The sequence below is a fragment of the Larus michahellis genome, chromosome 3, assembly GCF_964199755.1.
Source record: "Larus michahellis chromosome 3, bLarMic1.1, whole genome shotgun sequence".
NCBI lineage: Eukaryota > Metazoa > Chordata > Aves > Charadriiformes > Laridae > Larus > Larus michahellis.
This window is the reverse complement of record NC_133898.1, coordinates 96,584,187-96,604,809: the sequence shown is the minus strand read 5'-3', so window position 1 is coordinate 96,604,809 and position 20,623 is coordinate 96,584,187. Positions and strand designations below refer to the sequence as shown.

Here is a 20,623-nt window from a genome sequence, read left to right as displayed (position 1 = left end):
AAATAATTTGGATTGACGTTTTATATACTGACCATAAATGAAAAAAAAAGTTTACTTCTCATAATATGTTGTTGGAACAGGAGCAGAAATTTCAATACACGATTAGATCTCCACAATTGCAAATGTTAGCTGTGCTTTTGGTTTAAAGCCCTAATTCAAATCTCTCCTGTCCGACAAGCAGCAGGAAGATTAATCTCCTCCAGAGAGAGGAATCCGTACCCCAGTTTTAGACAAGACACAATGATTGAAGTTATTTGTAGGTTGAATAAGCACACAAGCCTTTGTTCGGGACTGCTGAACAGGGTTATGTTGGAACATGCAGGAACAGGACTTACTTGCATTCCTGTTGCTGCTGCTTCCACGTTTCCAGTCCACAGCATCATCTGATGGGGAGGCAGTGGTAAGTTACCAGCTGAGCATATAAGTGATATTTTACTTTGAGACCTGTTGTTTGATTAAACAACAGTATTTTTGGGTGTCCTCCCACAGCTGGGGCGAGGTGCCCTCATGTGGGTTGGTGGGAGCTGCCTGGCAGTGGCTCACAGGGTGGGACTGCGGGATCGTCTTAGGACAATTTAGAGGAAACTGAAGATAACTTCAATCATGCCTTTTTTTTAGAAAGCAAGATCACTACAATTATACAAAATCTGAAGGGGGAAAACTCGGTTTCGCTGGTGTTTGAACTCTGGTTTTTGAAAGAAGCACGTGTTTTAAGCGTAGAACTTTAGAGGTCTAAGGCAAAATCTTTGTATTGTAGTAGGAATAGTCTGCCCTTGGGAAGGGAAGAAGGAAGAATAACTTAGCTTACATTATTAAGAAAAAAAGTTACGAGAAGCTGTCTTCCCATTGTTTTAAGGCCTTTCTTGCTGTTTAAGTAATGCTATATGACCGGTAGCTATATGATCACTAATGTACAGCATTAAAAAATAAAGCTTAGATTACAATGGTGATGATAAAGTTGAAGATAAAATGCAGGTAAAAAAGGGAAAAATGCTCTAAAGTGGCCTGTGACTATGTTAGAGCCACAGTCTACGATTTCTGTCTTTTTCTGTGTCAGGAACCATCAGCAGCTGGATGAAGAATGAGTAGAGGTATGTCTCCTCCTAACTAAAAAATTAGTCTTTTAGTTCATCTCGGGAACTTGCTCTTGTGGTGAACCTCCTGGTTGTCTGCACTTAACTGCACTGTGGGTCCAGGCACCAGGCTGGATCCTGTTCGGATGAAACCAGAGTGGAAGTGTCTCCTAAGAAAAGCGCCTGATATTTTCCTGCTGTGAGTTCGTATTCAGTCCGGGGGCCCAGAGTAGAGCTGTTTGGTACTGACTAGATTTAGTAAACCCCTCAGAATGTTGTAGTATGGGCACTGGCCCCTCAGTGCTGCCGTTTCACTGAACAAATTTGCTCCTATCGTACTGTGTTACTTGCTGACATAGATGTAGCCATTGAGTTTAGAACTTATTTTATGGATTTATGTCAGGACAAGCAAAGACTTGAAAAAAATCTGTAATTAATATGCCCTACACTTCTGAAAGTTGTCCTTTTGTTGCGATAATGGATATTATTAAAATCTCTATGATTAATAAAAAAAGAAAAACACACAAAAACCTCACCAAGTCACAAGTATCTAAAATTGACCATACAGGGCTTCTATGTGACTTCTCTGGTTTTGGTCTAAAATGTGTGCAATTTCATTCGGAATATTGTAGGAAGGGCTGTAAAGCATCAAAATAGAGGAAAGGTGTCACTTAGAGTTGAAAATAAGATCAGGGTTTTCATTTTTCATTTTGTTCCTGAGATGAAAATTAATGTGATAAGGTCCTAGCCCCACCGTAATGTTAAATTCTGAGATAATTTTTACAGAAGGGAAAATAAAATGGAAACTAAATAGTCATGTAATTAAAGAAGGAGAAGGGAGAAGTGGTTGTGATAAGTTTCCTAACCTCTAGAGGTGTAATTTTTGTATAAAATGTTTTGCATAGTCTGAAATGAAGGCTCAAATGCCATAGATAAATTCTCTCATCTTCGAGCTGCCAGGTCCAGTTGGGAAGTAGCAGTGGCAGCATGACAGTGCTCGTTCTCCCAGAAATTTTGTTCCAGCTGTAATTGCTCAGGAAGCTTTCAATTTAAAAACACCTGAGCCACATTTTGCGGCTGAACTTACAACCTGACTAAAAGCTTTCCTTGACTCCACTTTTGGCCTCCTTGCCAAAATAAATAGGCTGTTCTTAACACGTGACTGTGGTGGTTTCTCCGCTGCATGAGCTTCTGTACAAAATTTGTAATTACACTTAAGTGTTGGTCCTGGTAGCCGTGATTCTGCATGTGTTATTTTTGGTTATTTTCATATCAGACTTATTGAGCCTGCGTGTGCCTGCGGTTGTTGTGCCTTAGTACAGTTCCCAGCCTCAGGGATGGCTGTCTTGCATGGGAAGAGACAGAGACGGTGCGTTCACTGTATCACCTGCACCATGGGACTTGCTATTGAAAGCCTTAGAGCTACCCCAGATTTCTTCTGAAAGATTGATTTGGCCAAGCCTGGTATTTTGTATAGGTTTTGTAACACTTGAGCAGAAAATTAATAACTATTTTCGTGGTAGTGCTTGCTGGTTGGTAGTTTTTAGTCACTGTTGAAGAATCTTTTGAGCAGGGATTCGCTTTCTTGCAGCATTCCTGTTACATTAATAAATAACCTTTTATACATGGCAGGGGTGGTGAGTAGCATTCAGATGACGTGTTTGACGTTTTAGAATGAGTCAGTAAAATGCAAGTGGACTTTGAACTAGTCTTCTGCCTTAGGTCTTCTAACCATTTTCTGAACAAGAAGTGAGCGTGATGTTCTTGAGATGAATTTCTTGTAACAAGTGGTCTGTAAAAGTATGGAGCTTTGGGAGCTGCATCGGTTACTCGCTGCAGCTCCTGAAGACACTGATGCAGCAGTAAGAGTCTTAGGCCGTAGCAAAATCTGAGCAAAGATTAGCTGTGATCCAGAGTCCACATTCTGCTTGGTCTTGTACCTAGGTTTAGGGAAGCCCAGGACTTTCTCAAAGCTTGCAGAGAGTTGATGTCCTACCAAAAATGAGAGACTTGAGCTGTGGTTAGGATGTGGCTAACGTGGAAGTTGTTATGGTCTGCAGCTTTCCCTGCTGCTGAGATCCTGTTGGTCCTAATGGTGGGTATTGTCTGATTTGTTGCTGCTCAAATGTCTAGGCTTCCCAGCACTTTGCCTTCTCTGAAAATACAAACTCTTCTGGAGTAGTACAATAATTAAAGGTTATTTGGGAATTGTAGAATGGCTTGCGTTGGAAGGGTCCTTAAAGATCATCTACTCCAACCCCTCTGCCATGGGACATCTTTCACTAGATCAGGATGCTCCAAATTCCACCCAACCCTCACCTGGAATGCTTCCAGGGATGGGGCATCCATAACTTCACTGGGCAACCTCATCCAGTGTCTCACCACCCGCATTGTAAAAAATATCTTCTTTATATCCAATCTGAATCTACCCTCCTTCAGTTTAAAAGCATTCCCCCTTGTCCTGTCACTAAAGGCCCTGGTTAAAAGTCTCTCTACGTCTTTCCTACGAGCCGCCTTTAATTATTGAAAGGCCGTTCTAAGGTCTCTCTGGAGCCTTCTCTTCTCCAGGCTGAATAACCCAAACTCCCCTGGCCTTTCTGCATGGGAGAGGTGCTCCAGCCCTCTGATGATTTTATTGGATTTTTGGTGGATTTTATTCGTAAAGCATCTGTTCCAGATCTTTTTTTGAGATTGAGAATAGCGTAGATAATTTCTTCGCAGTTACTGTCTCTTGCTGAAATTACTCTTTGCACGTTATACTCGTCCCCAAGATATCCCTGAGAAAACCGATGGATTTAGTGACGAACCATGTTCTGTGTCACTGTCTCAGGGTAGCTCTAGATACTTCTTTTTTTGTCCTTTGCTGTTGGTAACTGTTTTAAATGGCTCTTATGCTCTTTTATGTTAAGAGAAGGAGAAAGCTTTCAGTCTCATCCCTCAGAAATCAGTGACATTGATGAACTTGGCAATAGATTTCTCTGTCCTTTTTTTTTTTTTTTTTTTAATTACTGATTTCTGAAGTGGGAGTTTTTCCTAGGTTCATTACGATCTGTAGAGGATTGTCTGTGTTTCAGCCTATCGCCTATAAATTACACCTGTACTTTTTTGTAGGAAGTACAAGCTGATATGAAGAGATGAAAAAGGAGGTGGCATTACCTGGTAATGTAACCGTTTTTAGGAGCTAGTTCTGTCTCTGAAAGAATTATGGTTTCTGCACGGAGATGGATGACGGTAGACAGTTCCTGAGTTGTACCCATTAATCTACAGATGCTGATTATCGTTAGTTTCTAGTATTTTCTTCTTTAATAAAGGGGCCAACGCAAAGTTGATACTATTTGGAAACCTCTGTTTTACTTGCTGTTTATTATTCTGGTAGTAAGACAGAAAGTACCATTGTCTTTTTTCCAGTCCATGTCTCTGCAATGGCCTGAGGTCAAGCATCTGAGGTTTCCTGCAGACCCTCCAGCAGCCTTTGATGCTGCCATCCGTGTGCTTAGTTTATTTGATTTGACTTGAATCCTGGCCGGGTATGTATTCTTATTTTTCTAAAATATCAGTTCCAGTATCACTCTGATATGTACTGGGAAGTGGTGTTTGGCAATGTTTTCTTATTGCTGGACTTCAAAAACAAATTATCATGCAAATTTGTCTCTGTTCTGTTAGTTACGTGTGTATGGATTTATCAACCTGATAAAACTCAGTGTAGGTTGCTTTCTTCCTTATCCCTGTATTTCCTTACTTATGCTCTGTTACACTGCAGCAAGAGGGTTATATACCTGAAGTTCAATACTTGTTAAGACAGATGAGCGCGGGGAAGGGGCCGGAGTTGTGAATTGGTTACACCCTGGGAGTCCCCAGGGTATTTCTAAAGCATTCAGGAGTGCTGCCAGGGAGAACAAAGTTACTGATAGGTTTAAGGTTGATTCAGCCCTTAACTTTCTCTGTTGGAATTGTAGGGTTACCTGAACTTCAGGGGCTGAGCATGACACATCCCAAAGTACAAAATGTATGGTGTTGTCACTAGTTAATGTAGGCTTTCTTCTTCAAGTATTTTTCTGAAAAATTAGTTGTGGAGAGTTCTTGAGTTGCTGGTGAATCAACAAAAATCCAAAAACACTCAAAATTTTTTGTTGTGGTGTTTTGGGTCTTTGGTTTGGTTTTGGTTTGTTCCCCCCTCGCCCCCCTCACCCCCCCCCCCCAAATTGGGGGTTAGGAATATGCCTCTGATTTTGTTGTGAGGGGATGAACTTTATTGGGTTAATCTGCGTTCATGAGAGTTAAACTAAATTACTGGGATTCAGTCTGCCTTGGCCTCTTCCTGAATCAGCCTGGCAAAAGCTGATGTGAAATGCAATAACTTGCTTTAACTGGTACAAGTCCCTGCTGGTTACACCAAGATGTGCTTTTAGCTGACGTTTATGATGGTGTACAAAGGATTAAAATTCTGGGGTCCTGATTACTTATCATAATGTACAGCTTCTTCAATTCAGATTTTGTAAGCTAATGACCAGATATTTAAATACCAAACCAATATTTATGATAAGTGATAGCATTTCCTTTAAGTATTTGGGAATAAAAGAAAGGATTTTCTTATCTTACTATTTTTTTTCACTTGCATTATCTGATTTTCTACTTTTTGTGCTGGAGCTGAGGTCCCTTGCATTTGGCAGACTTGAGGCCGATTGGTAGCTTTTGTTTTATCTTGTATACAGACCTCAAAGGAAAAACCAGTGGATGCGTAGTCTTAAAAGAGAATAAACACATCAGTTCTTGTATTAGGTCACCTGAAAACAAGCAATAGCTTGGCAACAGGGTGCGTTGGGTGGGGAAACGGGGCACTCTAATTATTGGCAATAGGAGAGTATGAGATGTAGAAGATGAATGGGTGGGGAAGGCTGGAAAATGACATAACTGGAGGAGAATTTAAACTTCCTGAGCTTAGAGAGAGTCATCGTCAGTCCTCAAGAAGTATTTGTTTTTTCTGATGTTTACAATTGGAAAATGTGGCACACGAGGGTTTAAATGAATGTACCGTTGAAGTGCCAGCTGAAGGGGTTTGAAGTTACTGGCCCTTGTTGGGGCTCTTTGTTGAATATGATTTAAGCTAATGTGCTTGGGCACTGCTACCAGTGGCCACACAGTGTGGTCTCTCAGTTATAGGGGGTAGTTAACTCTAGAGTGCACCTCGTTAGCTTAGACTACTCCAGATAGATCCGCAAGAAAGCGAGCCTGTCTGCTCTTATGTGTCCTTTATACTTTATCATGAGACGACTTAAGACGCCTTTGATTTTGCTTTGATGCCTTTATCTGTTTGCTGAGTTCTGTCTTGTACTTCCTCTCTTCCCCTCTCCCTGCCCCCTGGTTTCACTGGGACTGACTTGCACAGTCTGAAAGAGCTTGGTTGGTTTGAACAACCTCTTTCAGATTCTAGCTCTTAGCCATATCTGTTTTTCTGGTCTTCTTTTTGTTTAGTAAAGCTTCTAAAGTAGAGTCCAGACCATAACTGAGGAGTTCTTTCTTTAATTCTAACTTCAGCTTTTTTTTTTTTGTCTTGGTGAAATTTGATTTTTGGGTTTCGTTTCTTTTCCACTTTCTGCTTGTTGCTGTTACTGGTTTAGGTATTACTGTTGGTCGAAAATGCTTGTGCAGATCCCTTCAGCATACTTCTTCCTTGGTTCATCAAGGAGCTCCACTCGAGTTATTGTAATTAGCAAGAATTGGGACAGAAACTCTGCATTTTGTTAGTGGGAACTAAAATAGGAACAATGTTCTTGAGAGAACATTAGCTTAAAAAGCTGGCAGAAGAGCAGGAGTTACAGGGAAAATCATCAGACCTTGATTCATCCTAATATGAATCAAGTTTAACTTCTCAATGTCGTAGTTGAAAGACCACAACCTCTGTGGTTAGAATTTTACAAGCTTAGAGTTGTACAGAATTCATCTTGGTCTTGTATAACAGCAGTTGCAGTTGGACAAATACTGGCTAAAAAGAATTGGTACTAAAGTTTGACAGAATTTTATGACTAGCTAGAATTTTATTAAGAAACGAACTAGAACTACATTGCAATAAGAGCACTACTTAGTTGCAGTAAGAGCAGTTTCAGGCTAGCTTTCATGGTATTTAGTTTTTTTATTATTAATATTTGTTTTGGTCTCATTTTGAACTGTTACTGCCATAGGATGCTACTGCTTAAGCCATGTCTCAACAGATCCAGCCAGTACTGGCCATGGGGAGCAACGGTGGGCACGGTCGCACATGGGGGAAGTAGTGACATCAGGTGCCACAAAGATCTTTGGTGCTCCCGGGTTCTGGTGAGGGGTGCATTTCCAAAAAAACCGGTAAGCTGTGTTGGGCAGAGTTCACTGGTCAGCTTTCCCAAAGCACTGTCTCCCGCAGCCCCATTGTTGGCAGATGGGAAAACTTTCCACTGAGGTTTTTGCAGCTGGTGGTTTTGGTTAGGCTTAGTAAAAGTGAGATGTTGCCTTTTAGTAGATTTGAAATTCTTGAAGCTAGAACTACTCTTTTTTTTTTTTTTTTTTTTTAGGCTTGACAAACAAAGCTTTATACAAGATGAGTACTTTTGCTCTTGAAGGTCTAAGCGCATATTTCCATATTACAGCTTGCTGAGAGCTAAATCTGTTGGTATTGATGACAGATGGAAGCTGCTTCTTCCCTTCAATTTATCCTTTTGGGTTTATAGAAATTAGCTTTTCTTTTCTCCCTTCATATATGCCTTTGTCATTCTTCATGGAAGTACATCCCATCAGGTGCAAACACAGTCATGATTACCTCAGGATTTAACATGAGCCAGTATCAGTCTGTTGGGTAATGTAAAATAAAATGTGCGTTGCCATCTTCTTTTGCTCAGTCTCTTTTGACCTTCCGACTTCTCCATTCCTTATCATCTTCTCACACAACACAGTTTGTGAGAGTGGGGATTTGCAGTGTTTGTTGTCTCTCCTCTGCTGGTGTGCAATGAGTGGTCCTTTTTTGTCTCCAGACCCTCTTATGGACTCGCTTCTGCCGCCGTACCCAGAGTTGGCGTGTTTGTTGTGATTGCCCAAACCCTCCTTCCTTTGGCTTTCTGGGAGCTTCGCTGGAACCTTCAATGGCAGATTTTCTTGGTCAGGAAGTATCTGTTTTTGTTTCGTAGGCAGTACTGAGGCTCTTGGCACTTAGTCAACACAGCGGAAAGAAACTCAGCCTGTTAAGAAGTCTGTCAGTTAAAGTATGAATTACGTTAGATAAGCTTCTTACAAAAGCTTCGATAGGAACTTTTTTAATAATCTCGTCCTTTTTAAGTGGGCTACATTTTTGTTCTGTGAAAGGTGCATATACATAACAAAAGTAATAATTGATTTTAAAAAGCATGAAACAAATATTTTTCAAAACTGGAAGAGTTCCTGCCCACAGCTCAATGCGTGTGACACCTTATTTTCAGAATAGTGATAAACATGAAACATTCAGTTCCTGTGAAGGAAACTTCTTACCATTAATTGAGTTAAAACTGAGTTTTTTAGGAACTTATTTGGATGCGACAGCCATTTAAATATTTGCAAAGTAATTGTGTGTTTTTTCAGAGGACTTGTTCTTACTCAGACCATCTCCTGCCCTGGATCAGTATTTCTCAAGGTGGCCAGGAGGGGAAGAGGCAGGAGCAGGGAGCAAAGCCAGGAGCATAGCTGGGGTGAATTGGCTCAAGCAGAAATTAACATACAGGAAGGTGAGATGGTTTACAGCAAGCTGTACAGGTCTCTTGCTAATCCTTTTCCTACCACACCCCTTCTTCTGCTCCTTAAAATTTGTTCTTCTGAGCATGGATGTTCCAGGAGAAGGTGTTTGAGAAATGACACGGAGCGTTGCAGGCTTGCTTTACCAAGCTCCGTAACAGTTTTTTTCGTAATTGGGAATTGCTACATTTAATGTGGAGAAAATAAAACTAGATTTCTCTTCTGCTTTAAGCATGAGGGATTGGCTTGTATTTTTTTTGTTATTTAAATGTTTTGAGTAGTACACACAGAGTAGGTATTTCCTAGGTGACTGCTAAATACAAAGTGAATACAAATACAAAAATCAGTTTCTAGCTGCTCAGTATTGAAAACATGTCGATACATGCAAGAAAATGAGCATGCCATGAGAATAATTTCATCAGCTGTTGTGCTCAAATTGTGTTCAGCAGTCAGATCGTGTAGCTTTAAAAGACGTTCTAGTCTAGTATCTAGTAATTCTCAGATGTGTGAACTATTACTCTTTGTTTTACTTGCGTGCATCTGCAAAATGTATTGGTGATTAACAAGTCAGCATTACCATTTTCGAGGCAAATTGTTTTTGAAGATACCTTTGTGCTGTGCTGCATTCTAGCCCATTTTCTCCTTTTCTGGGTTGGCAGAAGTCTCCGCTTGATACAGTTACCTTGCTGATGTTATCTTAAGTAGGTATGAAAAAACTGCAGGTTGGTATGGCTAAACTAGGGTGTGTTAGTGCAGGGAAATTTTATAGTAAATTGAAAAAGTAAATAAGGAATAAAAATTTAAGGGAGGTTGATTTTCAGTATCATATCAGTATGCAGATATGACTAATTGTATTTAGCTCAAAAAAACCCAAGTGTGTGCTATATCTGCAGTTCCTTGGAAATATTATATCAGCTGCAGTAGAGTGCTGAATGCTGCCTAAGCTTTGATTTGTGGAAGTTTCAGTTAAACAATGGACTAGGGTTGGAAGAATAACTTGACTGACAGTAAGCTACCACTATCTATCAGTGTTTTCCTCTATCTGGCCTGTCCCGTATGTTCACAGGACCTTTCCCGAAGAATTCTCATGTGCTCTGTGTACCCTGCAGAATTTTGAGCATCTCTTAAACACAGTAGGGTTTTTTTAATATAAAAAAATGAAAATAAAATAATAAGTAATTCTACTTTTACTGTGATAATTTGATACTATACCTATTCTAACTATTTTATTTCCCGTAGATGTAGCCAACCTAATGAGATATTGTCAGTTGTTTAATGAAGTTTAATTTTTCATTTCTTTTAATTAGTTAATTCAGCAATCGGTACAGTGCCTTGGTACAGTAAACTGTTCATAGGATAGTAAATAGGATCAGATCATGCAAATACCTACCTCTGGGCTCTGGCAACAAGTTTAAAATTGCATTGCTATATTTTGCCTTCCTAGAATTCTTTCACCAAGTGGTAGTGTTTGATTTCCTTTTGAATACTTTACAAAAGCAAGATGTAGTTGTATTGCATTCTTTTAAAAATCAATAATATTTCAGTAAACGTGAGTGGGATGATAATGTGATGACTTTCCACTGAGCAATTCTTAGTTTTTTCATATGCTCAATGTGTTATGTAGATAATTTTTGTGAGAGACAATATTATTAAACATTCTCCAAAAGAGGGAATAATAGTGCAGAAGTTAAATAAGACCTGGCAGGTGTTTTTCTTGCTGTTTTAATCTGGGGAGTGCAGTATAGTTTTGTCTTGCAAGTTGTTTGAACTGCTGGCTACTAGTGTTCAGCCAGTGATAAATGTGTTGAATCCTATTACTGGTAATTAAAGCAAGGTCTATTACTGCTTGCCAATTATGAAAATATAAAATGTGACATTTGAAGGAGTAGCTGTTAAGTTTACCAACTTCAGAGAAAGGCTTGTTTCATTACTGTCCTGCTCAACAGAGAGACAGACTCCAGTATGGAGTTCCTGGTCTCATTTCCTGCTGACTGTAGAAAGAGAAAAGGGTGGTTGGCTTCCCAGTTATAAGCATAACCTTTGTGAATTCTCTCCTTCGTCTTGGAAGAAGCCTTAATTGTGGAGACCAAAATGACCTAGCAACTTATAATCAACTACTTTAATCTTTTAATATACGTTGAGTACATATATACAAATACAAATGTGGAAGATAGCTCATTTTGGCCGCCTTTGTTTGGAAGCATCATTCAGGTGACTCCTTGTGTTTGGTGTTGCTCTCAAATGTGTTGCCTTAGCACTGTTAGGCTGGATATGAGTCTTTTGGCTTTGATAGTTTTCAGAAACAGTGTGCTTTTTCAACAGTGTAGTGGAGTTGGCTGCGTGAAGGTTGGATGTAGGTGAATGCCCATGGGGAAAAAAAAGTTTGTTATTAGTGAGTGGGCTGTAACCAGACTGGGGCTCTATTTTTGCGGGGAAAATACAATTTGAAGGTTCTGCATCCAAATCTATATTTTTCCCAGTTTGTACTCTGTGATTTGTATGTTTTAATCAGTAAAGCATAGTTTCATGTTTAAAAAAGTGTTCTTTTCTTTTTCTAAGTGACTTACATCACGTAGTTGAACTTTGGATTTTTTTTTTTTGTTTCTGTTCCCTTAATACACTGGGCTGGAGACCGGCTATTCAAGAGCAGGTTCGGGAATAGATTTCATGCATCTGTCCCAAGGGCGACAGCCTATACATCAGATGGAAGGGTAGATAATAGAGCAGGTATGACCTGATAGGTTTCGGTATCCAATTTTAATGTGCTGCCTGTCAGAGTCCCAGCTGACAGAGATGGAGTGGTGCCAAAACCAAAATGTTACAACTGGATTTGTGTCACTTCTCACGCGGAAGACTGTATTTATTAGAAGTAATTGTTCCGTGAATAGCTACTACACTCGCATTTAGATGCTTTCACCCAGTGGCTTCTTAGACGCTTGCAAAGCCTCAGGTATTTTTCTTAAACATGCATTTCCTGGTGGTGGCTGAATTCAATCACCGCTCTGTCCTTCAGGAGGATTTTTTTAGCTTGTGACGCTCCTCTATCATACTTTATTAATAAAGCATGAAGTAGGCTTAAGAATACACAAGAATGCAAAAGCCCATCTCAGTGAGCGAAGCAGAAGCCTCCGGATGCTAATTGGGGAGGTTGGATTCTAACTTTTGGCAGAAATTTTGACAGTAATTTTGGAGTTTGTTTCTTGTGTGACATGGTTACGTCCAGAGCCCTGGCTGTGCTACTTGGGATGTAAAAAAGAGCCTTGTTTTTAGTGGTTGTGTGGTGTATCAGTTAAGTACTAATTTGAACTAGCATTTTAAAAGCAAATGATAGGCTTGTGAAGAAATGAAGGCCTGGTTATATCCAAAAATAAACTCAGCTGTTTAGCAACTGTGCCTGCGATGGCAGTTGTTCTCAGAGGTCAGATCTGGCTAGAAAGAAAAAAAATAAAAAATCCATAAAACTGTGGTGTATGCTAGGTCTGATTTACAATATCCTAAAGTAAGGAAAAAATGGCCAACAGCCAATTGTGAGTGAATACAGATGTTGTTTTACAGGATTTGTCATACAGTGCTGGCAACACATGATGGAGATGATGGTGTTTTGTAGAGTTCATGGATGCGGCAAAGAGGTTTGAAGTAAACAGAAGTGAATGAACAGAACAGAAACAGAACTTGAGGTTTTAGAACATAAACGTACTATGAGTAGTTAAAAGAAGTTAATATGCTCCATTTATGAGGGAAAAATAAACCACAAGTTTTCCTGTATTAAATATAATGTTTTAAATAGTGTGAATTGCGTGAGTAGAATATACTGGAACTATTTGTTATAATCTTCATGAGCTTCCTACATCCTTAACTGCATTCATGGGGAAAGAAAATCTGAGTAAATTTAAACACAAAACCAGGCATCAGCACTAAATTAAGGACTCTATAGCTAGTTTTTTCAAGGTCTCTTCAGAACGCTACTTCATTTAAAAAATATTTGACATTGCTTCTTGAGTCTTTGCTTTAGAATTACTTTTTGTCTTCTGTCATTTCACATGAAAGTTAACATCAAAATTGTCTTACTTCTTGACAAGTAAGATACTAAGACCAGCAGCATTCTCAAAGCGGTCAAAGCAAGCCTTTTCCTTCTCTTCAAACCTTTCTAAAGTCCTTGGAGGCAGCAAAAAGCAGGTCATGTGCAGCATGTCCTGACAGGTCCTCTGTGGGATAAGAGTGTCCTTTCCTGCTCATGGCTGTACAAGTTTCTGGTGGGCCGATGATGCTTTTTCCTTGTTGCTCCTTATGGCAAAAGTGCCTGCAGCCTTCCCTGGTTGTGAGAAATTTCGGAGCTCCTTTTTCCTTCAGATGTGGGAAAAGAAAAATGTGGGACATGTTTCCTAGCTTACAGGCTCTTGGAGTTTGCTGCCAGTCTTTTCTTTGCTGCTTGGCAGGCTTGTTTCCTTCATACTGAGAGGGGCAAGTTACACCTTGATGATATGAGATACTTTTTACAAATTTTGGAATCACTAAAACATGTCAGTTCAGTATGTGAATGAGTTCTGGAGGGGAGTAAGAAACAGCCAGGAGAAGTGAGCCTTTCAAGCTGTGGGGACTCCTTATTCTTATTAGGGTAAGGATTATAAAGCAGTTTGTTTTTTGGTTTTTGTTTTTTAAAAAAAAAAAAGGCAACTAATTCAGCATATTTAAAATGGCACCATTAGCCATTCAGAGTGTGCCAGTCCTGGCAGCTTTCCTGGTTAGTTCAATGAGCATTGCATGCAATCAAATACTCCTTTTAATTGGGAGCTTATTTAGCTCCATAACTTCGGGAGCTGAAGGTTTGAATGTCTTGGCCTTTGCATCTGTTTCACTTGTGCATCATACAGTCCTCTGAAATAATTTTCACATCATATTTTTATAGAAAGTAAGGTTGATGTTCCTTGAGTTGTAATATTACAGTATGAGAGGTCAGTCTCTCAGAGGCTGTATGATAAATCAATCGGGACCAAATATATTTGTGGGTTATTTAAAGGCAATATGCCAGGCCACGCAAAAAGAATGGGCACAATCATTCGTCTCAAATGACAAGAAACTGGATTTCTGCTCACATGCCTCGACATGTGCCCACTGCAGAAATTCAAGTATTTGCACACCAAATCACGTACAGACAGGTATCCTTTAGTCATACGACCCACTGCATGCACGTAAAAATATATGTGTTTCTATACGTCTGTATACACAATGTGTACATATGTGGTCCTAGTATAGTCTTGGCTTTGAATTTGTCTTGTATTTCTGTTTTGATCTTGAGATAGACCCACTTTTTGGTTCACGAGTTAGGGATATTGGGGAAAGATCTGCAGGGAGCCATCTGTGGACCCCACTCCCCCCCAGCTGATCTGTTTTTGAATCTTCTTCATACTCAAGTCTGAGGGTGTCCTTTGTAAGACAAGTGTCGCAGGTTGGAGAAAGGCTGGAAGAATCTTGTCCTGACAGGCCGGCCACTTCAATAGTAGGAATAAACATAGTAAAGTAAACTAAAGTCTGTATAGTGAATCCTGATAGCTTACTAAATTTGTATACAATTTTTTTTTTGTTTAATTTTTTTTTTTCTTACAGGAAATACTGGATAGATCCCACAATGGAGGACGGGAAGCCCGTTTGGGCTCCACACCCAACTGATGGGTTTCAGATGGGGATGATTGTGGACATTGGCACTGACAACTTAACTATTGAACCTTTGCATCAGAAAGGCAAGGTAAGTGTCTCAAACGACGGAACAGAGAGAAACCTTATAAAAACTATTTTACCTGTAGGCTAAATCTTTGCCGATGTCTACAATTACACGCAGCCTGAAGGAGTGGAAAATAAGTTTTCTGTTCTACAGTTTGGCTAAGGGTCTTTGTTTAGCTTTAGCTTACGTTGCAAATGAAATATCACACTGATTAGAAGTGCATGTGTTCTGTCAGTTATCTGGTGTGTGTTCAGTACATGGTATCATAGAATAGTTTGGGTTGGAAGGGACCTTTAGAGGTCATCTAGTCAAAAACCCTTGCAATGAGCAGGGACATCTCAGAGCCCTGTCCAACCTGACCATGAACTTTTCCAGGGATGGGACTTCTACCGCCTCTCTGTGCAACCTGTTCCACTGTTTCACCACCTTCATTGTAAAAAATTTCTTCCTTATATCTAGTCTAAATCTTCCCTCTTCTAGTTTAAAGCCATTACCCCTTGTTCTGTTGCAATAGGCCCTGCTAAAAAGTTTGTCCCTAGCCAGTTTGTTTCCTGTAGTCCTCCCTTTAAGTACTGGAAGGCTGCTTTACGGTCTCCCCAGAGCCTTCTCTTCTCCAGGCTGAACAGCCCTAACTCTCTCAACCTGTCCTCATAGGAGAGGTGCACCAGCCCTCTGATCATCTCTGTGGCCCTCCTCTGGACCTCCTCCAACAGGTCCATGTCTTCCCTGTGTTGAGGGCTCCAGGACACCGTACTCCAAGTAGGGTCTCACGAGAGCAGAGTAGAGGGGGAGAATCACCTCCCTCGCCCTGCTGGCCATGCTTCTTTTGATGCAGCCCAGGATACTATTGGCTTTCTAGACTGCAAGCGCACATTGCCTGCTCATGTTGAGATTCTCATCCACCAGTACCCACAAGTCCTTCTCCTCAGGGCTGCTCTCAATCCCTTCATCCCTCAGCCTGTATTGATGCCGGGGTTTGTCCTGGCCCAGGTTCAGGACCCTTATGAAAGAGTGCAGGATTAAATCTCTGTAGCCATTTGTTTCAGTATCGTATACTTTATTTGTCTAAATTAGAGACTGGTTAATAGCCTGCTGTTGAGATTAGCATCTCTCTTTTCCCTTAAATGCATAGAGAGTGTCCTACAGGGGTGTCCTAGGCTCTGGCTTGGATTATACACCTTTACTGTTGGGCTGATGAAGATTGAGAGATGAATCCTCTTACCTCAAGTACCTTGGGAAGTAACATGCTGTCAAACAAAGGTCCTATGGAATTGCTACATCAAATTAAAGGCAAAATAAATGTAACTTTTAAAATAACATCCTAATTCATCATAATTAATGTGTTCCAACTGCTTCATTTATCATGACATCTTTCAGATTCAGTATGTTGTAATTAAATGTCAGTTTTTGTAGGAAGCACCTTGTATCTGTCAATTATCCTAATTCAGATGGTCAGCATCCTGGTTTTTACTAGCTGATAGAAGCTCAGACACAGTTTTAGAAGTTGTGATTTTGGTCTTTGTGAATATGTGATGTGTGCCCTTTCTAACAATTTTGTCCTTTCTGGTATGGAAAAGACAAAATGTTTTTTGTTACTTCTTTTTTCACGTCAACAATAGTGGAGGATGCCTTGTTACAGGTCAAAAGGTTGTGCAGCAGCCCTTCCTTTTGGGGGAATGTTTATAAGCTTTCTTTTTTCTGCATCTTGGAGAGGAAGTTGATTTTGCTTTCCTTAGTAATATAAAGTAAGTGCAAGGTCTGATTTTTGTGTGAGAGATGAAGTCTGTAGGTTTAGTAGCAGTAGTATGCATTCTTCAGTTTGGGGAAGAGCAAAATTGTTCAGACAAGAATATTAAATATTCCAAAGCTATGGCTAAGTAGTCTTTAACTGACTGAAATGATTTTGACCCCCACTGCTATTTCTGTTTCTATTCCCAATGTCTCCGATGTGGTAAAGAGCAGAAGTCTGTATATTGAAACAGAAGCAGGCAATAAGGAGATTCCCGAGGCGGTATTTATTTCTAACATAATGCTTCTTTCAGGGAATATATTTTTTTTAAATTTATTTTTTAAAAAATTTATTTAAAAAAAAAATATCCTAGAGTACAAATATTTTGCTGCATGGTTCACTAAAAACAATCTCTTTTGTCTAGAAAGTTTGTTGTCCTGCTGTTGGATGTTTTCCTGAATTAAGCAGATCAGTTAAGGGCCTAATGTTCATTCACCTAAGGGAACAAGCACTTCACAGTTTAAATACCACAGAGATTATGGTTCTATATTTCTAATTATCAAACTTCTTTATATTAATAGAGGTGGAGTAAAACATTTTCTTGATTACCTTCTCAGTCTTTTCAAGGTGTCATTGATTGCTTTTTATAGTGAAATGTTTCTCATTGCTTTTTGTCTTTTTAAGACGACTCTGTTCTTGCGCTCTTAGACCATTAATTTGAAGTAGTCAGCATTAATACCCATTATTATCAACGTTGTTTACTTAAAATGATAGTTCAAAAGTGCTCTTCGGTAAGAAGGAGTGATCCAGCAGCTCCAGAGTTGCCCGTGATAATTACAGGGAGGAGAGGAGTAACCTGATCTTGTAAACATATCCAGGCAGTGTAACTTATTATTATTTTTTAATCTGGGTCATTAACATGTCATATGTATTCTCTGTAGGCTCTGGTAGCTTACCAGAGATCACAGACTGAAAAGGAAATGTGTATGCATATGTTTGATGAATGCCTTTTATACCACCTAATGGTTAATTAAAAAATATAGTTAATAACTGCAATAAATGCTGCAAGGCACCAGTTTGATGATGTCTTAAAATCCTCCCTCCCTTCCCCACCTGTAGCTAGGTTCTGGCATTGCAGAGTGGCAGCGTCTCAGCTCTGCCCACCGAGCTGTGCCTGACATGGCAAACGAGGTCAGAGAACGCATCCACCTGAAAAATGAAGAAGTGGAAAGTTTTCAGGATGGCAGCAAGCAGTGGCAGGAGGACAAGGACCTGAGGCCAGCGTGACCATAGATTGCTTTGTATTATGAAACCAGGTTACCCAGTCCAGACTGGGTGAAGGTAGTTGGCCAACATACTGATTTACTTACAAACCAGCAATAGCAGTTTTGGGTGCCGCAGCCCATACGGAGTTAACAGCAGCATTTACATTTCTCTGCGGAGGCTGTGTCTCTAAAGAGAGGTGGAGACCTGAGTCACCCAGCCTGCGCTGTACAGAGAAGAGTAATCCAAGCTGCAGGAGCATGTTATCAGAACAGAGGATGCATGTGTTACATGGTGGGAGCTACTTCCCGAAAACTAGATCGTCGGCTTGCAAGGCTGATAAATGCTACGACTGGAAAGAAAACAGAGAAACCGGAGAGGGGTTTGCTAATGAGCATGGTCCCACCTAGGGCTGGAGTGCTGCCCTGAGGATGGGCTCTGGACCGGAGTGGGGCTGGCGGCCCTTGCCCATGTCCCACCAGCAGTTCCACGCTGGTGTACGAAGGAAGGAGGCAGGTAGAAAGGCAGCCAGTTGTTAAACTCAACTAGTATTACATTTACACTTCTACTCGGGGCGTACTTTTCGGAACTTACTGGGAATCATAACCTCAGATCCTGTTGCATATATCTTATTTTGTTGTGTTGCTTGATGCTGTAACAGGGCAGATGACAGTGAAATTGCCAAACAGAGAATTTACTCTTTTCCTGGAGGTCCGAAATCTAAGTAAAGCCATTAGGAAGAGATGCCTTGGAGGGGTTTGCATCGTGAGATACCATCCCAGTACCCTCATGGCGCTGAGGGGTGCAGGCATTTCTTAGAGCATCAGCAGTAAGGAGTTTTTGGCAGTCACTGGGAAGGCATGTGGTGCTGCAGGCACCCGCTGACGCTCCTCCTGCGGTCAACTGAGAGGCACCTTATGGCTCTGCGCCAGTTCTGAAGGGTCATGGGGGGCTTTATGGGGCATCTGCTCTGGTATGCTGTGAATAACCAGAAAGGTATTTTTCTAGGCTAAGTATAAATGAATAAATGTACTTTGAAAGTAAGGATCAGAATGTCCAAAGTTCAGTGTTTCAAGCTAAGAGTTGGAGTTTGTTTTTTTTTGTTGTTTTGTTTTTTTTTTTTTAGCGGCGAGCGCAGCTCGCTTGCGCAAATGAGACATGTTTTTGTCTTTCTTACACGCTGTTTGTACTGCTTTAGGTTGGTTTGTGAAATACAGCTGAGAGTAAGGATGTCTCATGTCTGTATCTGGAAGGTATAAAGGGAGACGTGGTTACACATATTGGATTACATGGTAGAAAGAAGATCCTGCTTGAATGGAAAGATATCTTTTTTCACTCATCTGGTTTCTGGGAGAATAGTTAAGATTGCCATTGGATTTCAAGGGCTGCTTCATTACAAAGAGGGGAAAAAAAACTCTACAAAACCCCTTAAACCCTGTTTTGCCTTCTGAGACTTTAGTGTCTAATACAATTAACACCCTCACCATTGTCTTAGAACGAGTTATTGCGGAACCATGCCTTAATGCAAAAGTCTTCCACCAAATGTCCAAAGTGTTTTCTCCTTACAAAAGATGTTTTAAAAAAAATAAATAAATGGGACAACATAGTAAAGAATTTCTTTGGGTAACTTTTTATCGACAGCCCTGGGTTACCTTGCCCATTTTCCTATTTAATATATTAGATTTTAATAGTAATTGGCAATACTCAGAGCTCTGCACATCTAGGTAACGTACTACATAGTAGCTAACCTACATAACAAGTAATCACCTTACATAAGGCAGTCCAGCTGTTAAACAGGGGAGTGAAATTCTTTGTTGATGTAGTTGAAACTAGGCTTCATGTTCCGATTTTAAAAAAGTCGAGCAGAAAAACATCAGCTTTTAGATAACTCGTCTTCATACTGCTTATTTGTTCTATCGCTTTTGAAATAGTCTAGAAATGAATTCACAATTCACATGGAGTGAAAAAAAAATGGAGGAGGCCATAATACAGCATGAGTTCTCATTATTTTTTTCATTGAAATTTATCTTGGATCAGAAGGCTGAGTGGTGAGGCCACTGAAAAAGCTCTTCCTTCCTCTTCTGGGATAGATCTGGTATGTCTGGGTTTAGATCCGTGAAACGTTAAAGTATCAGAGATCTGTTAAGAGTCTTACAGAATAGCTGGATATCGTGTTCATTCTCTCCTGTGGAAAAAAAAATAAATGTCTCTTTTAGTGGTTAAAACATGGGTTACACATCAGTAGACAAGAGCAAGAAGTGAAGTTAGATTTTCAGGGAGCCAGTCATGCTCTTTTTAAACTTTTCCACTGTTTCATGCACAGTGAACCGCTTACGTGGGAGACTGTTGTGTTCAAATATATCTTTACCCAATGAGATGCACCTTTATTGTTGACAAACTCGCGGAGAAAATTATTAGGATAATATGTTCTAACTGCAATATTGTGAGAGAGAGGAAAGAAGGGAGAGGAATGTCTGCCCTGCTAAAACTCTGAATAGCAGCTGGCAACTTTCTGAGGTAGGTAAAGACGTTCAGCTCCTTCACAGCTCCGCCAAGCTTTGATAAAGAATATTTTGGAGGAAGGTGGCCTGATGGACGTTCAGACATTCCAGTGTCATCGAGCAGCTCTGTTTCCCTTGGCAAAACTTCTTGTGCATATTTTTCTGCGTTAGATCCTGATAAGGGAATGACAAAATACAATTTATTATGACTACTAATTGTATACTTTATGATAACTTTGTAGGGAAAGGATATCATAGACTTATGTTTTCTGCCTGGCAGCAATTAGTTCTGCTTCAAGACATTTTTAACCCTTCCCCCTTCAAAGGCAGTTGGAATTTGTGGCTGTTCATGGTGATGTAGGATAGAAGAGCTCACGTATTGCATCTGTTGCACTGAGGTGAAGACAAGCAAATTGCTGTATTTCTCGTAAACTTCCACGTGAGGTGTTTCTCATGGGACTGTCTTGCTGAATACAATGTTTAACAAGCAAACATGTTTGTTTATTAAGGTCATTCTTTAGATCCAGTTGGTTGCCTTTCAAATATTAGACTAGACTTCTTGTCTCCATTTCCACGGGGAAAAGGAGCCTGTGCCTGCAGCAGCATG

At 40.2% G+C, this 20,623-nt stretch overlaps 1 protein-coding gene across 6 annotated transcripts in view; it reads left to right on the top strand.

The window, feature by feature from the left end:
- Positions 1-20,623, top strand: part of MYO6 (myosin VI) — a 117,262-nt gene that overhangs the window by 18,253 nt on the left and 78,386 nt on the right. For 5 of the 6 annotated variants that reach the window (XR_012586322.1, XM_074581342.1, XM_074581341.1 and 2 more), the window contains exon 2: positions 14,409-14,547. Coding sequence is in view for 5 of the 6 variants with exons in the window: in XM_074581342.1 (XP_074437443.1) it covers positions 14,431-14,547 (117 nt within the window). In the remaining variant the exon portion in view is untranslated. Of the gene's footprint in view, positions 1-14,111; positions 14,548-20,623 lie in introns of those variants that run through there. The other variant, XM_074581339.1, reaches the window with a different exon arrangement.